Source organism: Podarcis liolepis, assembly GCF_965112155.1.
Source record: "Podarcis liolepis genome assembly, chromosome: 8".
NCBI classification, from domain to species: Eukaryota; Metazoa; Chordata; class Lepidosauria; order Squamata; family Lacertidae; genus Podarcis; species Podarcis liolepis.
The window spans coordinates 86,068,809-86,094,752 of NC_139560.1; the positions used below are offsets into that span (position 1 = coordinate 86,068,809).

Consider the following 25,944-nt stretch of genomic DNA (forward strand, 5'->3'; position numbering starts at 1 on the left):
CTGTGTCTTCCCCAAATCGGCTTGTGTTGTGTTGGGGGAACTTCTAGAACAGATTTAGCAGGCACGCAGGGGAGGAAGAGAATTGCATCAGAGAAGTATTAAGATTATAAATAAAAAAGTTAAAAACTTTTTAAAATACTTAAAATTATCAGTAAAAGAGAATAAAACACACCAACATATATGTGTCTGGATAGGCTTGCTTAAATAAAAATGTTTTAAGCAGGCAGCAGAAACAGAACAGCAAAGGCACCTTCCTGATGTCAGTTCCTATGTGTATGGGCTACCAGACTAAAAGATCCATTTATTACAAATATGTAGGATTGTGTAGCACTTTTAGCAGTGCCAGTTCCACAGTTAAACAATCCTGGGCACTGCAGTTTACCCCTCGCAGAGTTACAATGCCCGTCAACCCTTAACAAACAGCAGTGACCAGAATTCTTCAATGCAAAAAATGTGCTTTGAATGCGCTTTAAAGGTGTACACAGGTGTACACAGCTTAGATTTGGGTAGCCAACATCTGAGCTCTTGTGTGGAGGGACACTCTGCAATGATTGAAAGGCTTGAAGAATATTTTGACACTCAAATTGGTACCACCGTGAGTTGTCATGCTCCGTAATAAAGTTGATGTTACTTAGCTGTCAGGCCTTCACAGTTATGGAGCATATGTATTTAGGCATAGCATTATGTGCTGTTTAATTACATAGCATTAAATGGTGTTTTGCTTCTGGAACTCTCTCCTCAGAGATGGGACCAAGTGTTTTTTTAAAATTTGCTTGTGTCACATACTTTATTATTTATCCAGGGCTTTTCCTTTTTCATCCGCATTTAGCGATAAATTGTTCTTTAGGAGCCTGTTTTGCTGTTTTTTGTGGGCTGGGGCCCAAGGTACTGCACAAGGCATATACAGCCTTTCCTCTTGTTGCCGTGTTGTTCGAAAGACTCTGTTGCGACTGTGAGCTAGGTCCATCTGCAGTAGGGCTGCCATATTTCAAAAATTAAAAACCAGGGCACGCTGAACGTTGCTGAGCTTTTTTTAAAAAACACACACACACACACCACATGCAATTTTTTGATTGATTTGTCAATGATCCATGACAATGCACCGCCTTTCAGAAATCCCCCCTGGACTGCAGTCATAATCTTCCGTATCAAACCATACATTTTCCAGAGTTCTCTGGAAAGAGCTCTGTGAGGGCAGTAGGGGTCTCCTAACAACTCTCAGAACCCTTAACAAACCACAGCTCCCAGGATTCTTAGAGGGAAGCCAAGGCTATTCAAAGTGCTATGATACTGCTTTAGAGAAGGGGTACTGGACTCCAGTGTGATGATCACAGATGCTACAACTCACTTCTCTTGCCTTCCTTCCTTCCTTCCTAATATGCCATTAGTGGCAAGAAAACTGCTATCTATAATTGATTGTTTCCCCAGCCTCAGAATACATTTTTCCAAAGATTATTTTGTAATGAACTGTTGTAAGGAATGGAAGTACAAAACATGTACCAAAATACACCACAGTCCTAGTTTCTGACCCCAAATCTCCCTGTCCACAGCTCAGCCATTCTAGCCATGAAGCCACAAGGGAGATGAGCTGAAAGACGCCTTTAGCTTGTCCTCTTCTTTCCTACTTGGATAAGTTAAGTGCTGGCATTGACAAGACTTGTTGACTATGGGGCATGTGGGGAGGGCACAGAGTCCATGATCCCTTTTTCTTGAAAAGTATTAAACATTGCCAGAAACAATTTCACTCAATGTGTTATGACTGGCTGAGTCCTTCCGCCACCATCAAAGAAGTTATTTAACAACTTATGCCAATCGCAGCTTTTTCTCTTTGTTTGTGTGTGTGTGTAAACATTTGCTCCCCTGTTCTTCCTCCTAGAAACTTCTATATTCTTCCCCCACCCACTCCTGTGCCCCATTTTGACCTACCTGTCCTTGTGCCAAGGACAAGACTCAGCCTTGCTCCAAGAGCCATATATCTTGCTTGAGTCAGGGCAGACCCAGGCAGATGCTTCCCTGACCTGGGGAGGAATAGCCCAAGGAAGGTTGAAAAGCCCCAGATCAAGCTACTCTTCTTGGAAAAGAACCAAGTAAAGGGGTGGGGTGAGGTGCTGGAACTTGGCTCAGATCTGAGGCTCGGGACTCGTTCTGGGAAGGGATCACTCACGGATGGCACCCGTATGCTTGCGTAGCCGTACATGCCTTCATGTCAGGAGTATTATAAACATCCTTTTCCATGCCCCCCCCCCATGTTTTGCTCTGGATGATGCTGGGTGAAGATGTCCACGGTGGGCTGGGTTCTTTCAAAGTAAGCTGGCTGGCGTTGCCAAACAGCTGCTTTGTGTCTGCAGCTCATTGGAGTAGCAGGACTTGTGCTTTCAGCGGCTGACAGGTCTTGGTTAACAACTCCCTTCTTCTTTTGTAAAAATGGGTTGCACAGCAGCAAGTTTAGGCATGACCCATATTTTGAAAGAGGAATTTTTTTGTTGTTTCTCCTGCAGTTTCATGAGAAAATCCCACTCTGAGTCAATAAACATAGAGGCTTATTTTCTACGCAAGGAGGCAGGAAGTTTGTGTTGTGTGGGTGTGTATGTATATAGAATATGGATGGGTACATCTGCATTGCAAAGGGTACTTACAGGGACCTCCAGGCTTACATAAAATTAATCTGGGATTATTTTTCTGAAAGATACACAGCACCTCAGTGTCCTGCCTCATCAGTACAATTGTGCTCTTTAAAGCAAATGTAATTTGGGTGCAGCACATAGACAAGGAATCACTTTTTAATACTGTATTTGTAACCTAGCCTTTTAAAAGGGGATATTAATATTTATCTTCACAACAATGGATGGGACATTGGAATCTCTCCTTGTGTAGATGAGTAACCAGTTATCACCTATAAGTCCTATGTTTTTGAAATTCGGGGGAATGGCAACTCTACAGTTCTGACTCTATGACATGGCCAGGTCCCTAGCGTCTCTAGCTAAAATGGTCTCAGATATCAGGGTAGAGGGGAAATGCTGGATAGCTGCTGCTGGACAGTACAGACAATACCCAGCTAGACGAAATAATTGTTTGACTCGATATAAGGCAGTTCTCTTTGTACATACGAACTCAGGTCCTCAACATGGGTGTAGCCGGGGAGGGGGGTGGCGGCAGGGGCAGCTGCCCCCCTAAATCAAGTAAATAAATTAAAATACTTAACTATAAGTAGAAATAATCAGAATATTTGAAATGTTTTGACAGATTTTTCTGAGCCCTTGGGGTCAAAAGAAAATAATCTAAAACAACTGTTGTTGAGACATTTCATTCTGAATCTGCTAGACAGAACCAGACAGAGGATGATGACAGGTGGGTGTTCTGCCCCCCCCCCGATAAATCCTGGCTACACGCATGGTCCCCAAGATCTAAATTCAGCACTGTCCCTGCTGACAACAAGGCCTAAAAATAAATGGAAATTTGAAAAAGAAGTCATGTCTAGGTTCCACCAAGTAATTAACTGTGTAAGAGCAAGGCGATCAAAACCTGGCAGAAGATCTGATTTGAATCCCAGTAACTGCATACTAAAACAGCCACCAGCAAAGAATGCTTGATAAAGACCACATGTTTCATCCTAGTGGTGATGCTAATCATGCTCATACATTGCTATTTTAGTGTCCAGAATGTTTCATGTTCGTCACACCAGTAATTTTATGACAGCTTTCCCCAACTCCCTGGATCCTTTTGACTGGAGCTCCTACCAGCCAAAGCTACCATAGCTATACTAGGGGGAGTTGATGGAGGCTGTAGCCCACAACATCTGGGGGCTGCCAGGGTGGGGAGTGCTGCTTTATAAAAACTCAGTAATGAAAATATGTTCATACATTTGCATAGAAGACTGCAGCCCAAGGTATCGTGCCAGGCATGTTCATGTCAAGGAATCTCCACTGCTGTCTCCACGGTTGTTTGGCATTTGCAGCACCCTTAGAGTTGTCAGTTCTCAATGCTAAAAGTAAAACTAGAAGCTAGAAGAAAGGCTGTATATGCCTCGTGTGGCCTTTGGAACAGGAAGAACTTTGAAGCAAAGAACCTTCTCTGGGATCAGAGAGAGATGCTTACTCACAACAAGTGTGTATAGTATATACCGTAGTAGTATATGTTTGTGTGTGCCAAGTAAAAGTGAACTCTGCTAAACAACTGTTTAAGCTAAACTGCTTGACTGAAGGTCATTTGAGGGTGAGGATCCTGCCCCATTGGTGAGGTCCAGCTCAGGAAGTGCAGTCACTGGGGGTATTGATCTGGAGGTCTTGAGCGCAGGAGGACTGTGGTGGTTGTACCCAGTTTCAGTGGTGACCTGGTCCAGATCTGTGCTATTTGCTCTTGGTTCCACTGTCCTCCTGCTCTCCAGGTTGGTGTTGAAGTCATTGCTAGATGTCTGAGTCACGACACCGGTTGCCACACTGTAGCAGGTGCAAGAGCACAGTTGAGTTCAGGTGAACTCACATGCTGCAAACCTGATCCCTCTGGAGTGGGAGTGGGGAGTGAAACTGTCTAGAAGAGGAAAGTACACACCTCTTGAATTTTTAGGTCCTTAAAAATAAACATCAACTGAAACTCATGCATGCAGTTTCAACTGGATGATGCTTTGTATAGCTCTAGATTGGATTTGAAATCAATAGTGGCTTCTGTGGTTTCATAACATGAGCTTTCAAGAGTATTCTAAGCAGATCCAAAATTTGGCATCTCTGTAGAAAATAATGGTTTCAACAGCACCTGGCACTCCTGTTATCTTCTAGCATCCTGCATTCAAACTGGTGGTATGGCTGTTGATGAAAACCTACAAGCATGACTAAGCACTAAGATAACACTAGGTGCACCATCGGGGGGGGGCAGCTGAGGGGCCAACCCCCCCCATTTTTTCAAGGGTGGGGCAAGGACCCCTAATATCCTGCAGCCTGTGGCAGGCCTTCCCACTGCCCCATTGGGCCAACCTGTGGCAATGGCAGTCCCCACTGGGCTTTCCCATGGTCATGATGGGCCCTGTCTAGCCTCCCCACAGCTGTGGTGGGCCTCATGGCGTCCTCCAGCCATGTGAGAGCACACACATGCATGCTGCCCCCCCCCAGGTTGGGTGGCACCTGGCGCCTGTGGAGAACACAGAACCTGTTAGGCATCCTGCAACTTTTGAAAATCTGCATATAAATGCAAGAATGAAAACTCATTCTGTTTTGTGTGTGCTAACAGAATCATGATCACTAGCACCAATACAAGTCTTCCATGCCTTATAGATTCGTTTGCAGGCTACCTTATTTCTCCAAGACCTACAGTGAAGGTGCTGGGACCACAACAGGGCAGGGAGGATGTGTTCTTACAGCCGTAAGGGCCTTCTGTCAATAGGATGAAATAAAGTAATCAAAGCCTGATGGGGAAATTGAGAGCTTTGATAGATTGAAGTCTGTTTGAATCCCTGTTCTCAAACTCGCATCACACCAGTCTAAATTTCTGCAGGGCCCTGTGCGAGGTGACTTAGCCCTGCCTTAAAACATGCTTGACACATCCTGCCCAAACGGCATGGTATTTAGAAAGGGAAAACAGAGCCCTAAAAGCACTTTCAGGTCCAAGTGAAGCACAATTAAGGTGTAAAAGGGCCTGCCTGTTACGTTCCTCTGCCACCCACACATAAATAGCTCCAAGGAGCATTTGGTCACATAACCACTAGGTTTGCAAAGGCCAGTTCTCATGTAGGAACATGCAGAAGAATTTGCATGAGGAAATTAGGCAACAAGCGATGAGAATCACCTTTGTTTTCCTGCTGCTGCTGCTGCTAAAGTCTGCCCTGTACTTCTACTCTAAGCCCTGCCAACTGTCCATTATGTGGAGCATCCATAGTGAAGACAGAGATACAGAGAAGGCAGAGGAGACCGAACTTAAGAAAGCACCTCTTTCTGACAGATTCACACTCAAATAAAGAGGGATGGCAAATACAAACAGCAGTGCAAAAAGAAAAACTAACTGCTAAAATAGTAAAGGTTCTATGCATAGGAGCCAACTCCTAGGTCCTGAGGTTCAGCCCCCCAATGAAATATTTGAGAGGGCTGCCCCCCCCAAGGTTGTTGGGCATTGCCACTCAAATTGCATGTGCTGCATCTCATGATCAATTAGGCGGGGCAGGGCTTACCTGCCCCCCTATTTTATTCAAGTTTCAATGCAAATGGATGGTGAAGTTTGAGCACAAAATCCTAAATCAAATGCTGGCACTAGAGCTGTTCTCATCTTCCTGCACGCTTGGGACCTTTATCTGTAAAAATGTGTATGCAGTTTTTTGCAAAGTGGATCCCAATGATTGAAAACAGCTGCACAGATCCGAACCATTGTTCCTTATTACACTCACAGTTTGCTTAACTGTGCAACTGTGCAGCTTGCACACTTGAGTCACTCCTATTTCTTTCTATGCCATTGATAATCTTCACAGACCTACTTTGAGATGCCTATCTGCAATTTATAATCTGTGACTTTCACTTCAAGACTGGAATTTCATTGATATCTGCAGCACCCTGTTACTGATTTTAGTCTGCACTGAATAGGAGACAAAGCAACCAAGAGTTTTGCAAGCTGCAACTTGTCTGATTCCCCAGCAGTGAGAGTTTTGTTATGAATGAACTGCATGTAATTGAATGGTACAGGATCATTAATTAGGTGTTGGTGCTAAATAATGAAACTACTTGAAAGATCCCAAGGGGCACATGGGCAATAGTCCTTAGCCTTTCCAGTATGTACAAGAGAAAGCAACAGAGTCAAATTTATGTAAAATAACATGGTCTCATGGCGCATGGCTGTAAAAGTTTTTTGCAGATAAAGTCACTCAGATTCAGAAAGACTCCACTTTGGAAGCAAGGCTGGGGTGGAAGAGTGCTAGAGTCCTGTCTGGTCAAGTTGCACGGGATCAATTCCAATCTGTTACCTCCGAGGATGTGGACAGGCTGATTGGACGAGTGAAACCGACCACTTGTCTCCTTGATCCTTACCCATCCTGGCTCATAAAAGGGAGCTAGGAAAGGCTGGGCAATGGGCTCTGCAGGGTGGTGAATGTTTCTCTCTGTGCGGGAGTCTTCCCAGACCCACTTAAAGAAGTGGTTATTAAACTGCTTCTTAAAAAAACCCATCTTTGGACCCGGCCAATATGGCCAGCTATTGCCCAGTCCCAAATCTTCCATTCTTGGACAAGATGATTGAGCGGGTGGTTGCTAAACAACTTCAGGCACACCTGGACAATGCAGACCATTTGGATCCTTTCCATTCGGGATCCAGGCCTCATCATGGACTGAGAGTGCCTTGGTCGCGCTGGTGGATGATCTCTGGTGGGCTAGGAACAGAGGTGAGAGTTGTTTCCTAGTTCTGCTGGATCTCTCACTGGCCTTTGATACCATTGACCATGACATCCTTCTGGACCATCTAGAGGGGCTGGGAGCTGGGGGCACTGTTATGCAGTGACTCCGTTCCTTCATCCTGGGCTGTGCCCAGAAAGTGGTGTGGGGGATGAGTGTTCAGACCCCTGGGCTCTCACCTGTGGGGTGCCTCAGGGTTCCGTCCTTTCCCCAATGCTTTTCAACATCTACATGAAGCCACTGGGAGAGATCATCAGGGGGTTTGGGCTGAGCGTTCAACAGTATGCGGATAATTCCCAGTTCTACATCTCCTTCAAATCAGAACCAATGAGGGCAGTGAAGGTCCTGTGTGAGTGTTTGGAGGATGGATGGAGACTAACAGATTGAGGTCAAATCCTGACTAGACAGAAGTACTGTTTTGGGGGGACAGGTGGGTGTGGAGGACTCCCTGGTTCTAAATGGGGTAACTGTGCCCCTGAAGGACCAGGTGCACAGCCTGGGAGTCATTTTGGACCCACAGCTGTCCATGGAGGCGCAGGTCAATTCTGTGTCCAGGGCAGCTGTCTACCAACTCCATCTGCTATGTGGCTGAGACCCTACCTGCCTGTCACCAGAATGGTGCATGCTCTGGTTATCTCCCGCTTGGACTACTGCAATGTCATCTGCGTGGGGCTACCTTTGAAGGTGACTCAGAAACTACAGCTAATTCAGAATGTGGTAGCTAGACTGGTGACTGGGAGTGGCCACTGGGACCATATAACATCGATCCTAAAGGATCCTCACTGGCTCCCAGACTTTTAGAAGACATCTGAAGGCAGGCCTTCATTGGGAGGTTAAAATATTCTCGGAGTCCTGTAGTGATTTCATGCTCTTTATTGCAGCTTGTAAAACAGTGAATGAATTGCCCCCCTCCCCCAACCTCAGGCTTTTATATACATTATTTACACAATGAGTCCTGTCTGGTTGGCTGATTCTGCTTCCCTCTTGGAGCCTGATTGGTCTTTTCCTGCAGGCCAATCAGCTGTTGCATTCTACGATCCTACTTGCCTATTGTTCTAGGATCCAAGCTTAGTACATAACAGAGGTCAATAATGCTTGGTGTTTTTATTATGTTTTTTTAATATGCTATAAGCTGCCCAGAGTGGCTGGGGAAACCCAGCCAGATAGGCAGGGTATAAATAATACAGTTATTATTATTACATGACTCATGATACTGGTGAACAAATTCTTCACCAGATTTGCATTAAAATGCAAAGGGAGTCAGGGATGCTGTAAATGTGTATAACCTGCACAGTAGAATGCACGTGTGTGTTGTATACATATTGCAGCTTGGGTGAATTAGATTGAAAGAATAAGTTTCTGGAGTTCAAAGGCTTTATTCATGCAGGAACTGTTTATAGAATGAGTGGAGATGAGAGAAAGATATTGCCAGTATCTTGTCTGGAAAGAACACTGAAAAAATGGCTCCGCTTTTAGGGGTGGAGTTAAGTTAGACAAAGCAAAGACTACAAGCAAGTGCTGGCTAGATTGCTAGATAAGCAGTGTCCTCTTGCGGTTTAAATTAATTCATGCATGAACTACAAACTCAGATGAAAGAAATGCATTTACTTTACTCCAACATATGTAAGCTACTGGGAGACTGTTTTTGCATTTTCAAGATACAGCATGCAGCCACATGCAAATGTACAAAACCATTTTGGCTAGAGGCTGCAGTAGGAGAGAAGCAGCATCTGTGGCATGGTGTACCTTTCACTTGCTGAGACTGATGTGTCACCTGCAAACCTCTTCCGGATAGGTAGCCTTCTCGTAGGTATCCATGCTGTGAAGGTCCAGATTGGACAACTGCGGTGCATTGTATGTGGGACTGCCTCTAAAATTGCCAGGAAACTGCAGTTTCACCCCAAATTCAGCTGTGATTAAGTGGGACTGATCAACAGGAATATATTATACTAGTTCTTCAACAGCTATGTTGGCTGCTGTGCCATTTCTGAGAAAATTTTAAATTGCTGGTGTTCGCCTTCAAAGCCCTGCATAGTTTGAGACTCAGGTATTGTTTATTTATTTATTAAATTTCTTTACTGCCCTTCATCTGAGCATCACAGGGTGGTTTACAGCATCCTTCAGGTATCTGCTCCCACCTGACAGGGCCCATTGCAGCCGCAGGAGGGCTCAACAAGGCCCACTGTGGGCTTGAGATGGCATCCCTTCAGAAGATTATCCTTGCCAAGGCAAACTGTGTGAGAGGCAGGAGTGGCTAAGAGTCCACTGCAACAGCTGAAAGCTTGTTCACATCTCCTAGCACTGCAGAGTCTCAAGTGATCAGCAACAGACACTAAATTCCTACCTAGAATTTTAGAATTCCTACTCCCCTAATACAGACCTGGAAGTCGATGGAAAGGTGGTCAGGAGCTATTCAGGCTTTTTCAGAACTCAGAAAAGCACATACAGTAGAGGCATACTTTATCTCACCTGGCAAAGGTGCAGCTTGGATACATAAGGTGAGAGGAGACAAACCTGACTAACAGAATATGTTGAGGAAACCCACCCTTTGTCGAGGGGGAAAGGTTCTTTGAAGTAGAAAGGTGTCACAACCCTATCTTGGTGAAAGATCAATCTTTTGAAATTCCAGTTCTAACAATGAATTAAGTTAATTTGCTGCTTAACCCGGAGGGGGGTCAGGGAGGGATGGGCTGGTTGAGCATTATTCACACCATCAGCAAATATTGCCATGGATACTGAGTCAGATGCCTGGAAGGAAAGCTTCTACTTGGTTATAAGCAAAAGTATAGAATAGGCGATACTAATTTCAGTTGATGTTGAGGAAAGATAGTGTACAGTGCATTTACTACGGCAGGTTCAGAATGCTTATACTTGCCTTATTAATCCAAGGAGAAAACCCACATAGACAGGGCAGGTTTGGGTTTTTTTAAATAGGCGCAGTGGTTTTGGCAAAGGGGCCCTATTCCAACAATTACTAGCTATCATGTCTAGCCAGAATTTACACTGACATGTGCTGACGGATTTTGTAGCAGAAGGCAAATTCATATGGTTTGGGCACCAGGTACCTTAAGGATGACTTTCTCCCAAAGGAACCTGCCTGCCAGGTGAGGTCATTACTAGCTGAGGGCAGCCTTGCTTTGGGACATGTTACTGGACCCAAAGGACTGGCTGGTAGTGGTGGTGGAGGTGGAAGCTTCAAGTTGGTGGGGCTGCTCAGGGCAGCATTGACAGCAGCAGCAGCCCAGTCCCAGGCAGAAGGCCCTCTTAGAGCAGTGGTGGCAGCTGTCAGCATCAGAAGCCACTGCAGGTCATTAAGGGTGTATGGGACATGTGGAGAGGTGTGATGGGTGGTGGATGGATGGATGGGAGGTCAATGTTTTCTAGAATGTCTTCTAATGCTTAACACTATGTGCAGCTTAATATATCTGCAGGAAATTACCTATGTGCACACCCCTAAATTGAACACCCTACCCCCACCTGGAGATCCACTAGCCAGATACAGCAGTGTCGCTCCATATTTAATACTTCGGGGAACTAGTAAGATCAAAATGTTGATAATATTGTAACGCAGGAAATGTATACAGTTCACCACTCTCCTCCGCGATGGACCACCCATCCCTGGAGATGGATAGATCCACATGGTTTCCAGAACTCGTTAGTGGGTTTTGTAGAAGATCAAGGCAACAGCTCTGTCGCTGCTCTAGTGGTGGCTTGGAACAGGAGGAGGACTAGGGTAATTGAGGGGATCATTTGATGGTGCCCTCTTCTCCCACCTCAAGGACTGTTCCAAAATGTCTCCCCCCAGTTTGCCCTGAGGCAGGGAAAGCTGTGTTGGTTGACCTTGCTTACGAAGTATGGTGAGTTTGGGAAGCTTCCTTCTTTGGAGGGGAGGGTGAGCAATGTACTTAGCCAGCCCCGTCAGCCAGTAAGAGCATGAGCTCTGCTGGCAGGGACATGACTTAGCAGGAGCTGCCCCCAAAATGCTCCACAAAGCGCATAATTATAACGTTTGGAGTCTGGGAATTAGTTTTGACCCAGCCCTGGGTTTTTTGTTTTGTTTTGTTTTTTACAATCATGTTGCTGCACTGGGAGCTTTCTGTCAGTTTCACTTGCTGTGCAGGACCTGCCCCTTCCTGAACACAGAGGACCTTACAATGCCACCGCATGCTTTCATAACCTCCAGGCTTGATTATTATAATGCACTCTACAGCCGGCTGTCCTTGAAGCTTCCCTTCGTGCAAATGCTGCTGCACACCTTATGGATGAGAGCCATCACAAACACATTCAGCTGGTTGTGTTCCAACAGCACTTACTGCATACAAATCGGATTTGATTCAAGGTGCTGATGCTCACCTATCTCTGGGTGATGCCTCTAGATTGTTCCCCTGTCAATCCCTCCTTCCCCAGGCCCTGCTTTGAATGCCAGCTTTACTCAGTGAGATGCAGGCTTTGGGGCTGTGCACATGGTCCTGTTTACTCTGCACCCAGTGCACTCCCACCACAGGTGAGTCGCAATCCTGCAATGTAGTTTCTTAAGAAATACTCTGTTTTGATGCCAATTTCCTCCAACCAGTTTTGATCTGATTTGAAAACGTAAGCCATAGGAAGACATCCATGCCCCCTCTCTGGTATGGACAGACTGTGGGCAACTCAGAAACACATCCGGCTGTATTGGCGTGTACAGCAATGTGCAAATGTGATTTGAGACGCAGAGCAGGGTGGGGTGAATGACTTTCCTGCATTTTAAGCTGGTAAGGGGTACACTGCCTTTGAGTCAACTTCCCCAGGCTGTGGGGTGAAGGGCCCACAGAGCTTCACAATTTCCCATCACTACAGACCTTCCAGGTGGGGTGCAAAACACATCCCTTCTTTGGGGCATTCAGGTCAGCTGGATAGTTTGCCTTTTCAGCGCTGTTTTTAAATTATTATTTTTTGGGTATCTGTTTCATTCATTTTGCCTTTTTCAAATTATTTTAATTATAAATGACAAACTGGAATATCAAGTGCCTGTATTTTCTGCAAGGCAACCCTTAGTACAGTATCGATAAGGAGGGGCAAAGTTTTGCATCTGGTGCTGTGGAGAGTGGCTGTGAAATAGTGCCATTTTCTTTTTCCAGTTTGGCACCATTTCCTGGTTTGCTTTGGGCTAGGGAGACCATATGCGCTACTTGAAAGGCTGTCAGAGAAAAAGACCCCTGTTTGTAGGGCTGCCTGCTCCAGGTCTGGTTTGAAGCGAAAGAAGCCTGGGCTGGGCTCGAAGGTTCCTTTCCACAGTTAGCCCCTCTCCAGAGGACTGAGAAGGGGCAAAGGCCACTTTGCCATAGCCTTCCCACTACAGTGACATGTATGCATTGAAATTACTGTATTCAGAATCTTAATTAATTATAATAAATTATACCTATACATACACATTTGCACCTCCAAATCTGTGTACTTTTTCACTATGTGTAAGTGGCCTCTTTATTTTAGGGGCCAGTAAATGAGACACTCTTAGATTACGCAGAGAAAAGTTGATCACTTGAGGGAAAATGCCTGGGAGAAGAACCAAGAATGCGTTAAAAGGAAAGGCTGCTGTGGGACAGGTCTTCCTGCACCGAGGGCCCCCATTTTGGGAGAGGCCATTCAGAAATGTAATTGCTTCAGTGCACTTCCTATATCACCTGTGGGTCTTGTGTATATCATCCTGTGGCACACAGGCCATAGAAGGAGCAGAGCATAGAGGGGAGCCTTGAGTTCTCGCCGCTTCCCCTATCACACCTGCAGTATTTAAAGTGAGCCGCTCACGACACAGGAAGAGTTCCGACAGTGCTGGCCACCTAATTTCTCCATGCATCTGGGTTTGTGCATTTCCCAGGCCTCCCAGGCCACAGAGCCCAGGCCCCATCCCCATGGGATCCTGCGGCCACTTAGGCTTGCTTCATTACTCCATTGTCAGTTCTTCTCTCTGCAGACCTTCGTTCCTTTTCAATTCCTTCACACCCAGCCCTGCCTGCCTGCCTGCCTGCGGTCCCTGGCACTTCTGGCAGACAGCTGGGGGATATGAATGGAAATAGTTAAAAACCGCACTTCTCCACCCAGAAGTGGGTGTTGCCTGTGTGAGAAAACAGTATAAGAACAGTAGGAAGTTTCAGCTGGTGAGAAAAACCTTGAAGCAGCACTGCTGGGGCATTTGCATCTGGCAGGAATTGCCTTTTCCTTGGGACTGTAAATATACTGCCTGTGCAGGATGTCTGAGAAGAAGAGAAAGGGCAGAGGAAGGGGCAGAAAGAACAAAGAAGGGGGGACAGAGGAAAAAGAAGCAGGCCCCACAGAAGGTACTTTCCATTTTTAGCACATTTTACTGCATCTGAACAAGAGAGCTTCTGAGCTAATGCAAATGTACCAAGATACGGTTTCTGTCTCCTTCAGAAATACATTCCTGAACTATTTAAAAATAGCAACAAAAAACTAATCTCAGCAGGAATCAAGGCAGGGTGTTTTCTGGAAATATCCATGGTCACGACTCATAAAGTGCTGATGTGCTGATTAGAACGTTTCATGCAAATAGGCTTTTTCTTGTGTAACATCCAGAAATTCCCTGGTGTAGCAGCCAAAGAAAAAGAGAGTGTTTTTGAGAGACAGACGCAGTAACAGACCAAACATGACCCAAGTAACTACTGTTGTCAATGCAATTGTTTTCACAAATGATGTGCTTACTATAATTCTAAATGCTTTGGTGTAATCATTATAACTCCAGATTGTTCTGATCTGGTAATTTACTGGTGCTGCTATCAGATGTTGACTGTCAATTAGTGGGCTAAAGCGGCAAGAAGTTGTGCGTTCACTGAACGTTTCCAGTGATGCAGAGAGAACAGTTGTGCAGTTTTAATGCTTCCTTTTTTGCCACAAAAAAGCAGAGCAACAGGTTGTATGGTTCAACAATGCCAGTTTATTTAGAAGGAAAATTTAAATTAGTAAAGATGCAGCAACAAGCCTCTCTCCATCTCTCGCCACACACTTGAGGGATGATTTCTTGAAGCAATGTATCTGTCTGCTCATCTATCAATCTAATCATCTGTCTACACACACAGAAAACAACAATATTATATTGGAATGGTGAAATAGTTTATTAATCTCCGTTGTTGCTATATTTTTAACTTTCCATTCTTACAAATAGTTGCATTTGCAAGCACACATGGTCCTCCCTATTGTATCACAACATCTCTATGGTGGGCTTGGCTGAGAGAGAGTAACTGTCCCGGGATTACTGAGTAGGCTTCATGACTGAGCTGGGGCCATGAAGCAGTCATGCTCCTTGGGGTCTCAAATTTCAACAGCACCTTGTGCGATGAACCCCCTTTTTTCTAGAAGTAAAGTACTGGTTGTGGCACCCCCTGTATCCCCCCCCCCAGGCTCCAGGCTCAGTGTGACTAAACTGGTTGCGCTCCCCAAATCCACCTCTGTATGAAGTTGGATGTTTTATATTTCTAAGCTCTCATCAGATCATGTCTTAGTGAGACTCTGTATGAGCCCTTTTGCTTTAACTCCCTATGCAGTTCTCCCCAGTGCATAGATGCCTTTAGATGGTTGCTCACGTCCACGTTCCTGCTCTTGTTTCACTGAGGCTGGAGAAGTGTAAGGGCAGTAATAGTAGCCAAATGGCATGTGCTGTAGGAGAATAATAGACACACCACAGCAGCTGTGAGTGTGAAATATGTGAAACCTCCTTCCAGTTCTCAGCCTCCCGCCCCCACATGGTGTTCATAAAACATCAAACTTCCAGAGCACTAGATTTTGTGTCATGCACTTCAGAATTCTGGGAGTGAGAATATTATGAATAATCTAAATGCCCTTTAGCAAAGGGAGGTGGTTTTTATTTTTAAAAAAGAGGATCAGCAGCTGTGCTAATGCCTAAAGTGGAGGCAGGGAGCAGACATTTATCAGCTGCAGAGGTGACTGGATTAGATGAAGGGCAGCTTGGCATTCCTTGTCTCCAAAGGAGCTGTGCCTTCCTTGTTCTCTGCAGGCATCAAGAGCGTGATTAGAAGGAAGAGACAACGAAACATCTAACTCTGAGTAAACTAGATATTTTAAAGGTGGGGAGCGCCTTCTTCTTCTTCTTCTTTTAAGGAGAACTACCTTGTTTTGCATTTTTAGAATTCTCAGTCCCCTGGAGTGTGCTGTTGTTTGATCAAAGTCCCTTTGCATGTGGATCATTTGGTAAAAAACAGATTATCTGCATTTATTTCCCTCTCCCCAGCATGAAAATATTTCTTTTCCTTGCCAAAGAGTGAACACCTGGAGGAGAGGAGAGTTTGAAGGATGCATATACAGGAGTGCAATAGGCACAAAACGCCAAGCATCCCTGATCAGATATTCACAGAATATTGCCACCTCTAGCCCCCAACTAAAGCCACTCCAACCATGATCAATGATCTATAGTCCACTATGGACACTGAAACTCCCCCCACTCACAGGCCTTGCTTGCAGACAGCCCCCTAAAGAAAGCTACTGATTAGCTGGTCACATGCCAGGCCCTGTCGTCTGCATCTCTGCTTAGGCCATGCTGTCCCGGGACCTATTCATGTCAGTCACAACATCCAGCTCTTAAATAGGACTGTTTTTTCATTTACTTTCAACTTCACCATCTTATGATTTTATGATTCTATGAACATTCAAAGAGGCCACAAGGTGCTTCTTCTGGGAGCCGCATGCCAGTGGAGGGTAGCGCTTGTGGGGAAAGTGGGTGGGGCCAGTTGGAAAAGTGGGTGGAGCAATTGCATTTGACACACATTTCTCTATTCCTATTGATCCCCTGCTGGTGAGGCTCGCTGACCTCCCGGAAAAACAAAAAAATGACCTTTTCCTGTTAGGCAAAGATCATAAGACGACCCGGATGATTGCCAGATTCTATGTTCAGATCTGTAGGCACAGACCACCCTGCAACCCAAACTAGTTCATTAAGAAAATCCCCAAACTCTGTTCCATGGGTGACTCTGGGTCATCTCTCTGTGGTAGCTTATCTTAAAGTTTTAAGTGACTATACGCTTATCGCATTTATAAATTTTAAATTTATTGTTGTACATTGTTTTAAATTACAGATAGGTAGCCGTGTTGGTCTGCCATAGTCAAAATAAAAAAATTCCTTCCAGTAGCACCTTAAAGACCAACTAAGATAGTTCTTGGTATGAGCTTTCGTGTGCATGCACGAAGAAGTGTGCATGCACACGAAAGCTCATACCAAGAACTAACTTAGTTGGTCTTTAAGGTGCTACTGGAAGGAATTTTTTTATTGTTTTAAATGTTTGCTTTCCTTCTGGGATTGTACCCCCAAGTGTGTTTTATAAGCTGGTCTCTGACCGTAATACATCTATCTATCTATCTATCTATCTATCTATCTATCTATCTATCTATCTATCTATCCTCTATTTTAAGCTTGTGCCAATCAAGGGCACATTCCAGCAGGATGTGAAACAGGGCCAGCGGCCTGGCGAGAAGGTGTGGGTGTGCTGAGCAGAGCCCTGAGGATCGGGTAGAATCACTGCAACAATTTTACATTTATTTAAGTTTTAAAATAATGGTCACTACCCTTTTTCCCCCGCTTCATTTGCTTCTAATCTCAGTGATTAAACACACACCCAAACACCAACCATATGTATGTATCTATGTATATGTATGTTATCTATCTGGTAACTTAGGATAGCACTTCTGATGAAATGGACTCCAGGCCCACCCCCACCCCCCAAGTGTCCCTGTTTTCCAGGGACATCCTTGATTTAGGGAAGCCATCTCAGTTTCTGATATCATCCCAGATATCATCCCAGAATGTCCTACTTTTCCTTAGGATTTCTCCAAATTTTCATTGGAGAAATGTTGGAAGGTATGGAATTATGTAACCCCTGAGCCATCTGAAGGCTGTCCTGTGTAGGGAAGGCCTTTTTTTAAGGTTTAATGTTTTATTATGTTTTTATATATGCTGGAAGCTGCCCAGAGTGGCTGGGGCAACACAGTAAGATATGTCAGGCATAAATAGTAAAATTATCGGTATGGAAAGGGACGCCCCTATTTTCGCCAGAGAAATGTATGCAGTCCATGAAAACTTGCCACATAAATGTGTTCGTCTTTAAGGCACCACAAGCTCCGTTATTGCTTTTGTTTGCAGAAGATCTCTCTGGTCCTTTTCAGGGAGAATATCCTTCAGCTCTGGCCTTTGCGTTATGTTGCTAGATTAACCAATGTGGTTTATACAGGTAACATGTTTAGTTCCCATCTTTTATTCTGTCACTTGGAGCAGGGCCCGCTTTCCCCTCTGGCTGACAGGCAATCGTGTACTCTTCCCTGAGCAAAGCAGGCTTTTGATCTTTTTATGCCTGAAACAAAACTTAAAAATTACATCCTCCTGCTCTGCAGCTTCCTTTTTTTTTTAAGTGGTGCATACATTGTTTCATCATCATGTTATTTCTTGGAAATGCTGGTGTAGCCTAATAACTGCTGGCTTTAATTTGAATGCTAGATGTTTAGTGCCTAGGAGCAAAGGTGTTCCATAGTTACTGTTATGTACTGAAGTTCTCACCCTGGGCCAGCAGGGGGATACTGTAGATAGTTATGCAAATGAAGGATCGAAAGTGACGTTCAGTGATTGGATAGTTTTAGAAAGTTGCAACAGTTACGTTGTTCTGGAGCTCTATAGAAGCAGGCTGACTGAGCTCCTCAGTTCAGTTCTGTTCTGGCATCTGAATAAAGAAGAGCTGTTTGAAGAATTGCTGTGTCGTCTGATATGTTCACCCACAACTTAACAGTTACTGATAGACCTTTCCTCCATTGATTCCACCAACTCTTTTTGGTCCTTAAGAATAATAAACTCCCAAATGCCTGTTGCTTTCAAGTTTGCCAGAACTTTTCATGTGCCTCATTTTGGAACATTTTGGCTGCCCCTAATAAAGGTGTTTCCTAACCCTTCCAACTGTACAATTCTATTATTATAACTGGGGATTCTGGAGTTTTGGTCATTTTAGTACTTCTTTGTATTGTTTTCCAGCTCTATTATACCCTTTTTGAGAGCAAAACTGTACATAGTGTTATGAGTATGGGAGTGGGGAGTAGGCAGAGACCCCTCTGAACCCTGGATCCATCAAGTGTTAAAAGCTCACCAAGCCTTCTAATTCTGGGAACTAGCCATACTAGCTTCCTGGTGAGGGGATGAGGGATTAAGGGGCCTGGTGCGAGACGGCAATTGGGTTGGGTCCCCTCCCTCAAGTGAAAAAAGCAGAGTTGAGTTTGGCCAGTGAGGTGACCTAGATGTAAAGCAGCAAGTTGGAAAAAGAGAGTAAAAGCTGAGAGCGATGTTTGCCTTTGGCTTGAATCCAAGGCTGTGGCTGTGGAAGAAAAAAACCGTTCGGGGGTTTTAATGCTGTGAACCCCTCCATCACAGGCTCACGTTGTAGATACGTGTAAATAAACCATATAGCATACAGACACCACAGCATCCACTTTGCCACAGACTCTGAGTAAATGCCTGGAACCCCTGGAATCTCACACCACTCAGAGATTGGGCAACAATATTTCCCCATGTGATTATATAATGGCATTGTGACAATGGCTGCATCGTTTTCAAACAACTTCCTAAATCTGAACTATTTTCACTGCCACAGAACACTGATTTTCGAAGTGAGCTTTCCACGATGACTGCAAAATCTCTTTTCTAAACAGTCACCACCAAACTAGTCCCCAAGCATGTCCACCTCTAAACCTCATCCAGAGTACTCTAGTAAAACAGAACCAAAAGCAAAGAACATTGCCTGGCGTTGTTAGCAAGATCAATATCTTATTTACCCTCATCCAGACAGATTTTTCATCTTCACTCTGGTGTGAATTTAACATTTGTAGGAATGTGTATGTTAAATCCACAGCCTGTGGGAATGTAAGAATACAGCCTTGTTTAAACAAGACTGTGGGTGGTGATCTATCTTATGTGGTGTTATGTGGCGTTTCCGTGTGCTCTGGCTTCCATCACGGTGTCCTGTTGTGCCAGAAGCGGTTTAGGCCTGCTGGCCACATGACCCGGAAAGCAGTCTATTGACAAACGCCGGCTTCCTCGCCTGAAGCCAGATGAGCGCCGCACCCCATAGTCAAGTTTGACTGGACTTCACTGCCCAGGGGTCCTTTACCTATTTACCTTTAAATATTTTCCAGGGAAACCATCATGCTTGGGGAAGTTGAAGGCACTGGTGCATTTTTTGAGCAAGCAAAAAAGGGGTGTCTGCCTGTGCACACACAGGCAAATTAAAAAATGAATAAATCGGTATCTGAAGGGTGCAACTACTAAGGAAATGAGCCAACCTTCTAGAGAGACAAGAGCTGATAATAATCACTCAAATACTTTTGAAGGAAGGAAAAAGTGAAATGTGTTAGAAGTGGCATTTGCTAATCTAAGCAAATTGCCTGTACTTAGAGTGCTCTAGCTCCCATATTGTTGAGGTCATTGTATTTTTGTTTAAATAGATCTTTTGCATTTTGTGTCATGAAATGGTGAGGTTTATTTTAATGGACAATGCTTGTAAATTACAGTCCTCCTAGATTCTAAGAAAACGCCAGACTGGTGGGCCATCATGCTCAATGTGCTTTCAATGCTACCATTTTTGTTTTTTTAAAAAAGCAAGAGAAAATATCTGCAAGACTGCCTCCTCCCCTCCCTTGCCAGTCAGGATGTTATGATCTGCAGGAAAGGCTCCTGTTATTGTGCCAACTGCCTTGGAGGTGCTGGGAGGTGCCCAGGAGAGAACCGCTGTCATGATCCTCCTCAGCGGGAGAACTCCCTTCCTGTGGAGACGCACCAGGTGCCACATCTTTACAGCTTCGGGCAGTTACTGAAGACACGCCTCTTTTCCTGGGCCTTGGGCAGTTAAACTATTGCTGCCAGGGCCTCCCTATGGCTTTGTTGATATGAGTTGTATTTTGGAGTGGGGCTTTTGATTTTCTCTATCTATTTGTATTGTATTTTCTTTTTCTATGGCTTATGAAGGACAGGTAACAAATATAACTACAGTGGTACCTCAGATTACAGACACTTCAGGTTATATACACTTCAGGTTACAGACTCCGCTAACCCAGAAATAGTACCTCGGGTTAAGAACTTTGCTTCAGGATGAGAACAGAAATTGTGCTCTGGCGGCGTGGCGGCAGCAGGAGGTCCCATTAGCTAAAGTGGTGCTTCAGGTTAAGAACAGTTTCAGGTTAAGAACTGACCTCTGGAAGTACTTAACCTGAGGTACCACTGTAATAATAATAACAACAACAATAATAGCAGTAGTAGTAGTAGTGTGTGTGTGTGTGTGAGAGAGAGAGAGAGAGAGAGAGAGAGAGAGAGAGAGGGGCTAAAGGTGCAACTGAAAAGGTTGGGCACAGCTGTTTTAGGATGAGTGGACATTGCTACCTTTGCTCACATCCATCCTTTGCTGTTAAAATCACCATCACCATCATTTTTACTCCACCTTTTTCTCCAAGGAGCTGAAAGTGGTGTACATGGTTCTCCCCATCTCAATTAATCCTAACAACCCTGCGAGGTAGATTAGGCTTACGCTTGCACCTCCTTTTCCTTTCTACCCTTCTCATAATTTAGACTGTAAGTTCCTTGGTGAAAGAACTAGCAACCAGTGCAGATCTCTGAGCCCGGGTTTTATATGCTAGCCAGGCCTCGCTCCTGCCAGCAGTGGCGCTGCAGCATTCTGCACTAACTGCAGCTTCCGGATCAAGCGCAAGGGAAGCCTCAGATAGAGCGCCTTGCAGTATCCAGTCTTGAAGGAATGGCCCTAGCAGTTGAACCATGCCCTTTCCCAGGATACTCTATTTGTCTCCGGGAGACCTTTTTCTAAGTTTTCATTGAGCTGTTTCTCCTCCCCATCTTCCACCCTTTAGAGTGTTGTCTGGCCCTCTTTGAAAAAAGTTTGGACACCACTGTTTTAGAGTGTAATAATGAAGAGCCCATAGTGGATAAAGTCTGTGGGAAGCGGACCAGGTTTAAAAAGCTGTCCGGGGCTGAAGCTCACCGTAACACTAAGGGAAGGCAGTCTGTGTTTTATCTACTGCATTTCACCAGAGTCTGAAGTACAGTAATCCCAGTCTAGGCTTCATACACAGTTTTGGAGTTTTGTGGACTAGTGCCTGAGGCACTTGGATTTCTGGTGGGCTTTTCTCATGCCTAATGTGAATTAGAGTTTGTTCTGAATAAAATGGTTTAGGCATCCTTTGTGTAAACAAAAGAACACGTCTTACACATACCTTGCTCACCATTTTGAGCAAGACACTCAGCTTAACCTTCCCTGCAAGGTTGTTTAAAAGAATGAATAATATGGATTCATTCTAGTGTGATCCTTGAAAGTGTGAGAAACTACAGGAGACTTGTAAAGGCTCTTGTGGTTGTGTGCCTAATGTCTGGTGGGGACTTTGTGGGTCAAAGGAGACCAGCGCCTGTTGGAGAACCATTCTAGATGTGGCCCCGAGGCAGTTGCATTTGTTGTGCCCACATGTCTGCTCTGTTCCTGTATAAAGCAAGGGGGTAAGGGAGTTTCTAATGAAAACAAACAAAAGCAGGATACAGGTGATGGGAATACCATGAGAATGGAGCAGAAATGTGAATAAGCAAACATGTCCACATCTATCATGCCTAGATCCATCCTGATTTTCTGGTTGTTGCTCAAATGGCTCTTCGCTCCCATTTGTTTCTTTAATTTCACAGCATTTATTTACATAGAACTTCAGAATGCCCAGATTGCTTCATATTCATTTCCTTGTTGCATCCATTTCAACTGCTGTGGAAAGTAGGTCGGAATTATTATTTCCATAATGCAGATAGAAGAGGCAGGATGAGGCAGAATTGGCTGCCTTAGGACTCACTTCAAGGCAGAGGCATGATTCACTTTCTTTCTTAGCTACTGTGCAACTTAGCTCTCTAGAATCTTGAATTTGACTTAAGTGAGGCTGGAATGACAATGCCAGATTAGGCTTGAAGATTCCTCAGGGTATTGATGACAGGATTCAGAAGGTTAAAGGAGCTTTAAGATGATCTACACTTTTGTTGATCTTCTGATACCTGCATTATGGATTTCTTTTGCCTGCAGGCTGAATATGAGGAATGTAGCTACATTTTACTGTGAAGCGGAAATGATATTTTACTGTCAAGTTTTTACGATTCTGTACATGTGCTTAGACTAGAGTTTCCCTGACAAGCAAATTTAATCTCTAAAATAAAATTTCAGGTTGCTTCTAGTAGAAATTCTGCATCAGATACCAATCATGGATTCAGAACAATATGGGGAACCTGCTCAAAATCCAGGAGTAGTCATTTGGGCTAAAAATTATTACATGAAAAGTATGGTAATAACATAGACCAGGCTTCCTCAAACTCAGCCCTCCAGATGTTTTTTGCCTACAACTCCCATGATCCCTAGCCAGCTGAACCAGTGGTCAAGGATGATGGGAATTGTAGTCTCAAAACATCTGGAGGGTCGAGTATGAGGAAGCCTGAGCTAGGATGTGTAGTGCCTGTTCCTTCTCTTGTGTTTGGGTGCTTCAGTGACCCATCTCACTGGTATCATGTAGGGGCTGGGGAAGGAGCTGGCAGGTGAAGGTGTATATGGCTGGAGCGTACCAAAGGATCAAGACTCTTTTCGCTTCATTGGAGAGATGCTTATGCCTCCCTGTTCAAAATCCACTGGCCATTGTGTAGCAACCTTTTTTATTTTGGGAGAAGCACTGGAAGAATGTGCGAAGTCTACATGTCCCCTTGTTATTTTCCCAAGAGGAATAGGGAGCTTTGTCATTGGCAGAGATCTTTCCTTGCATAGCTTTCACACAAGTTTCTAGTCCTGGTCATCCATGTGCAGGCTGACGGAGTTTGGAAACAAATAGTTACAGAAGATGGTGAACAGTTGGTTTGGCGTTGCTGCAACCAGATCAGTAGCAGCTAGTGGTAGGGGCATGTTTCAACCTGATCACCTTCAAAAGTTGTTAGATAATTTATTAGATAATTTTTCATATTCTTTGGTTTGTTTTTGACGTTTGCTTTGTTATGTTATTGCTCACGGCTTTGGGCTTCCTTTTGGAAAAGCAGTGAAGAAACATGAAATGAAAAGCTCTGAGTTCCTCTTTTTTTACATAATAGGGAAACTAACCTAAAAAGGAAAGCATGGGTTGGGATAAAGCAGATGGGTGCTGTTCAAAAGAAATGAGTCAGCCATGGTATGCTTTGCCTCGGGCCCTGAGAAACAAAGGCAGGTCCGGAATAGGAGCATGTTGAGAACGTGGGTGCAACTGTTTGGATAGAAATGAGAAATAGGATCAGTCAGGTTTTTTAAAAAAAGCATTTCCTAACTGACATAGCAATCTTATACAGTAAGCCTGCAACTTACGCAACTTACGTGTGCACTGAGCTTTATGCATGTGGCAGCAAATAAATAAATCGAAGGGAGTGGGGCATCGAGGAATAATGGCTTTGGCAATCCTCCCTGCCATTGAACCCAATGGGTTTTGACTTGACGCAATTTTGCCTTTAGGCAGGATCCCTGGAATGTAAACCCTGTGTAAGCTGCGGGCTTTGTGTACTACCATCGCAACAGGGCCAGAGATAAACCCCTGTGACGTCACTGGACCAGTCACCATATCCAAAGTGCGCCAAGCTCAGGAGGTGGAAAATAGGAGAGTGGAAAATTCTTGTCTGCTGATGTTTTCATATATAATGGTTACTTTATAGTTGCAATGTTTTGGCTTTTGGAGTGGTAGGATTCAGAGACAAAGGATATTTTTGGGGGGGGGGGCTGGAGCGGAGGATAAATGTTGGGTGCTTCCAGACTGTTGCTATTTGGGGGTGGGACTCAAATCACATACTGGCAAATTCAGTTTCTGCAATCAAAGTTGATTTGGAGCTCTTGAACAGGCAACCCAATTCTCCACAAAATTGGACTTTTGAAATAAGAAAAGTGACAGGGAAATGTACTAGAAAGTGTGCTTGATGCAACATCATAAATCATCTATGCAAACAAACAAATTAGAGTGAATATGCAATAAGCAGGTTATCTGGAAGCAACTTTCATTCATTTTAAAGGACTTCTTTCCCTCACTTTTTCCTCTAGCTCCCTCTGCTGATTCTTGTTTACAATACTTTTCCTTCTTCAGTTTCATGCCATTGCCACCTTTCCAGGCAGCATAGTCAGGTTTTGCTGGGAGTTTTCTCTTAAGGTAAGAACATAAACATAAGAGCATAAGTGGAGCCTGCTGACCCCTCTAGGCCAGCATCCTGCTCTCACAGTGGCCGACCAGAGGATTGTGGGAAACCAGCAAGCAGCACATGAGCAAAAGAGCCCTCTCCCTTCCTGGCCTTATGTCAGAGCCCCTTGGTGCCACGGCCATTTCCATGACTAGCACTGCTAGCGGCTGCCCACCCATCTCCGGGTGACCCCTCACATGGCCCTGGGCTCATGCTGGGATTCCAAGATTGTAAGATGACGCTTTGGAATTGCTAGCCTAGCAGGTATACTTAGCAAAAGCAGTTTAGTTTATTCAAAGACCTAATGAGGAGAGTGGAAATGTCTGCCAGTAGTCATCAAGTGCTTGCCTTAGGAAATGAAAAAAATGGGTCTCGTGGTTTCCTTGGCCTCTGCCAGCAGAGATTAGAGTGAGCCAGTGCTGTTTTCCAAGGCACTTGTGAGAAAGTCTGGGCATCTTCACACAAAATGGAATATAAGTTGCCTAAAGCACGAAGCATATTAGACTCCATATTACGTTATGTATTTTATGGGAATTCAGAGTCCATAATTACCTGCTAATGGGTTCCAGCAGGACTGGGATATGTCTGGGTAAGTTTAATATCTAGCTATTCTCCCCTGTGAACTTAGATTGGATGTTTTGGCGCATATGTTAATGGGAATGGAAGGAGGTGGCATTCATCCCACACATGATGTACTCACTTCCTTCACTCAGACAAATAGAGAAGGTAGCTATCCATTCCTCCACCGACAGTCTTATCTGCAGAAACACTAGTTTCTGGAGCCAAATGATACTGATTAAGTTAGACCCAGTGTGAAGGAAACCCTGTTCCAAAAATTTCCAAGTAAAGTTTTATTGGCCCTCTCGCTTAAATCTACACAGCAATCTATCTCAATGTATTATTATTATTATTATTATTATTATTATTATTATTATTATTATTTCCTTTGCGTTCTAGATGAAAAGGTATAAGCCAAAATGTGAACTCCCCTAAACAGCATGTGTGTGTCTGTGTAAAATCCCACCTTTTTCACTTCACTACAGGTTTACAAGTTTTGTGAAATTTCTGTTGACACATGAATTACCTCCCATTTGTAGTTTACATATCAAAAGAGAAGGCAACTTTGCGACCGAAGGATAAAATTCTCCATTGGCACACAGCCATCGTTGAGATGTGTTACCTTGTTGAAGATGTGTTTCCTTGTAGGATATGTTACGATGGGAGCCTGCCGATTGTAAAACACGTCATGGTAGGGGCCACCAACCTATATGGGCCAGTGGACACATTTTGAGGAAGTACAATTGGTGCCAGTCACAAGATGACTGCCAAGGAGACATGACATAA

At 44.3% G+C, this 25,944-nt stretch overlaps 1 protein-coding gene across 5 annotated transcripts in view; it reads left to right on the forward strand.

Moving 5' to 3' along the window:
- The window catches only part of NRG2 (neuregulin 2), a 137,351-nt gene that overhangs the window by 38,711 nt on the left and 72,696 nt on the right, over nucleotides 1–25,944 (forward strand). For 2 of the 5 annotated variants that reach the window (XM_083519316.1, XM_083519315.1), the window contains exon 1: nucleotides 13,485–13,675. The exons of the other annotated variants lie outside the window; for them this stretch is intronic. In XM_083519316.1, coding sequence (XP_083375442.1) covers nucleotides 13,588–13,675 — 88 coding nt within the window. In that variant the 5' untranslated portion in view covers nucleotides 13,485–13,587. Of the gene's footprint in view, nucleotides 1–13,484; nucleotides 13,676–25,944 lie in introns of those variants that run through there. 5 annotated transcript variants of the gene reach the window in all.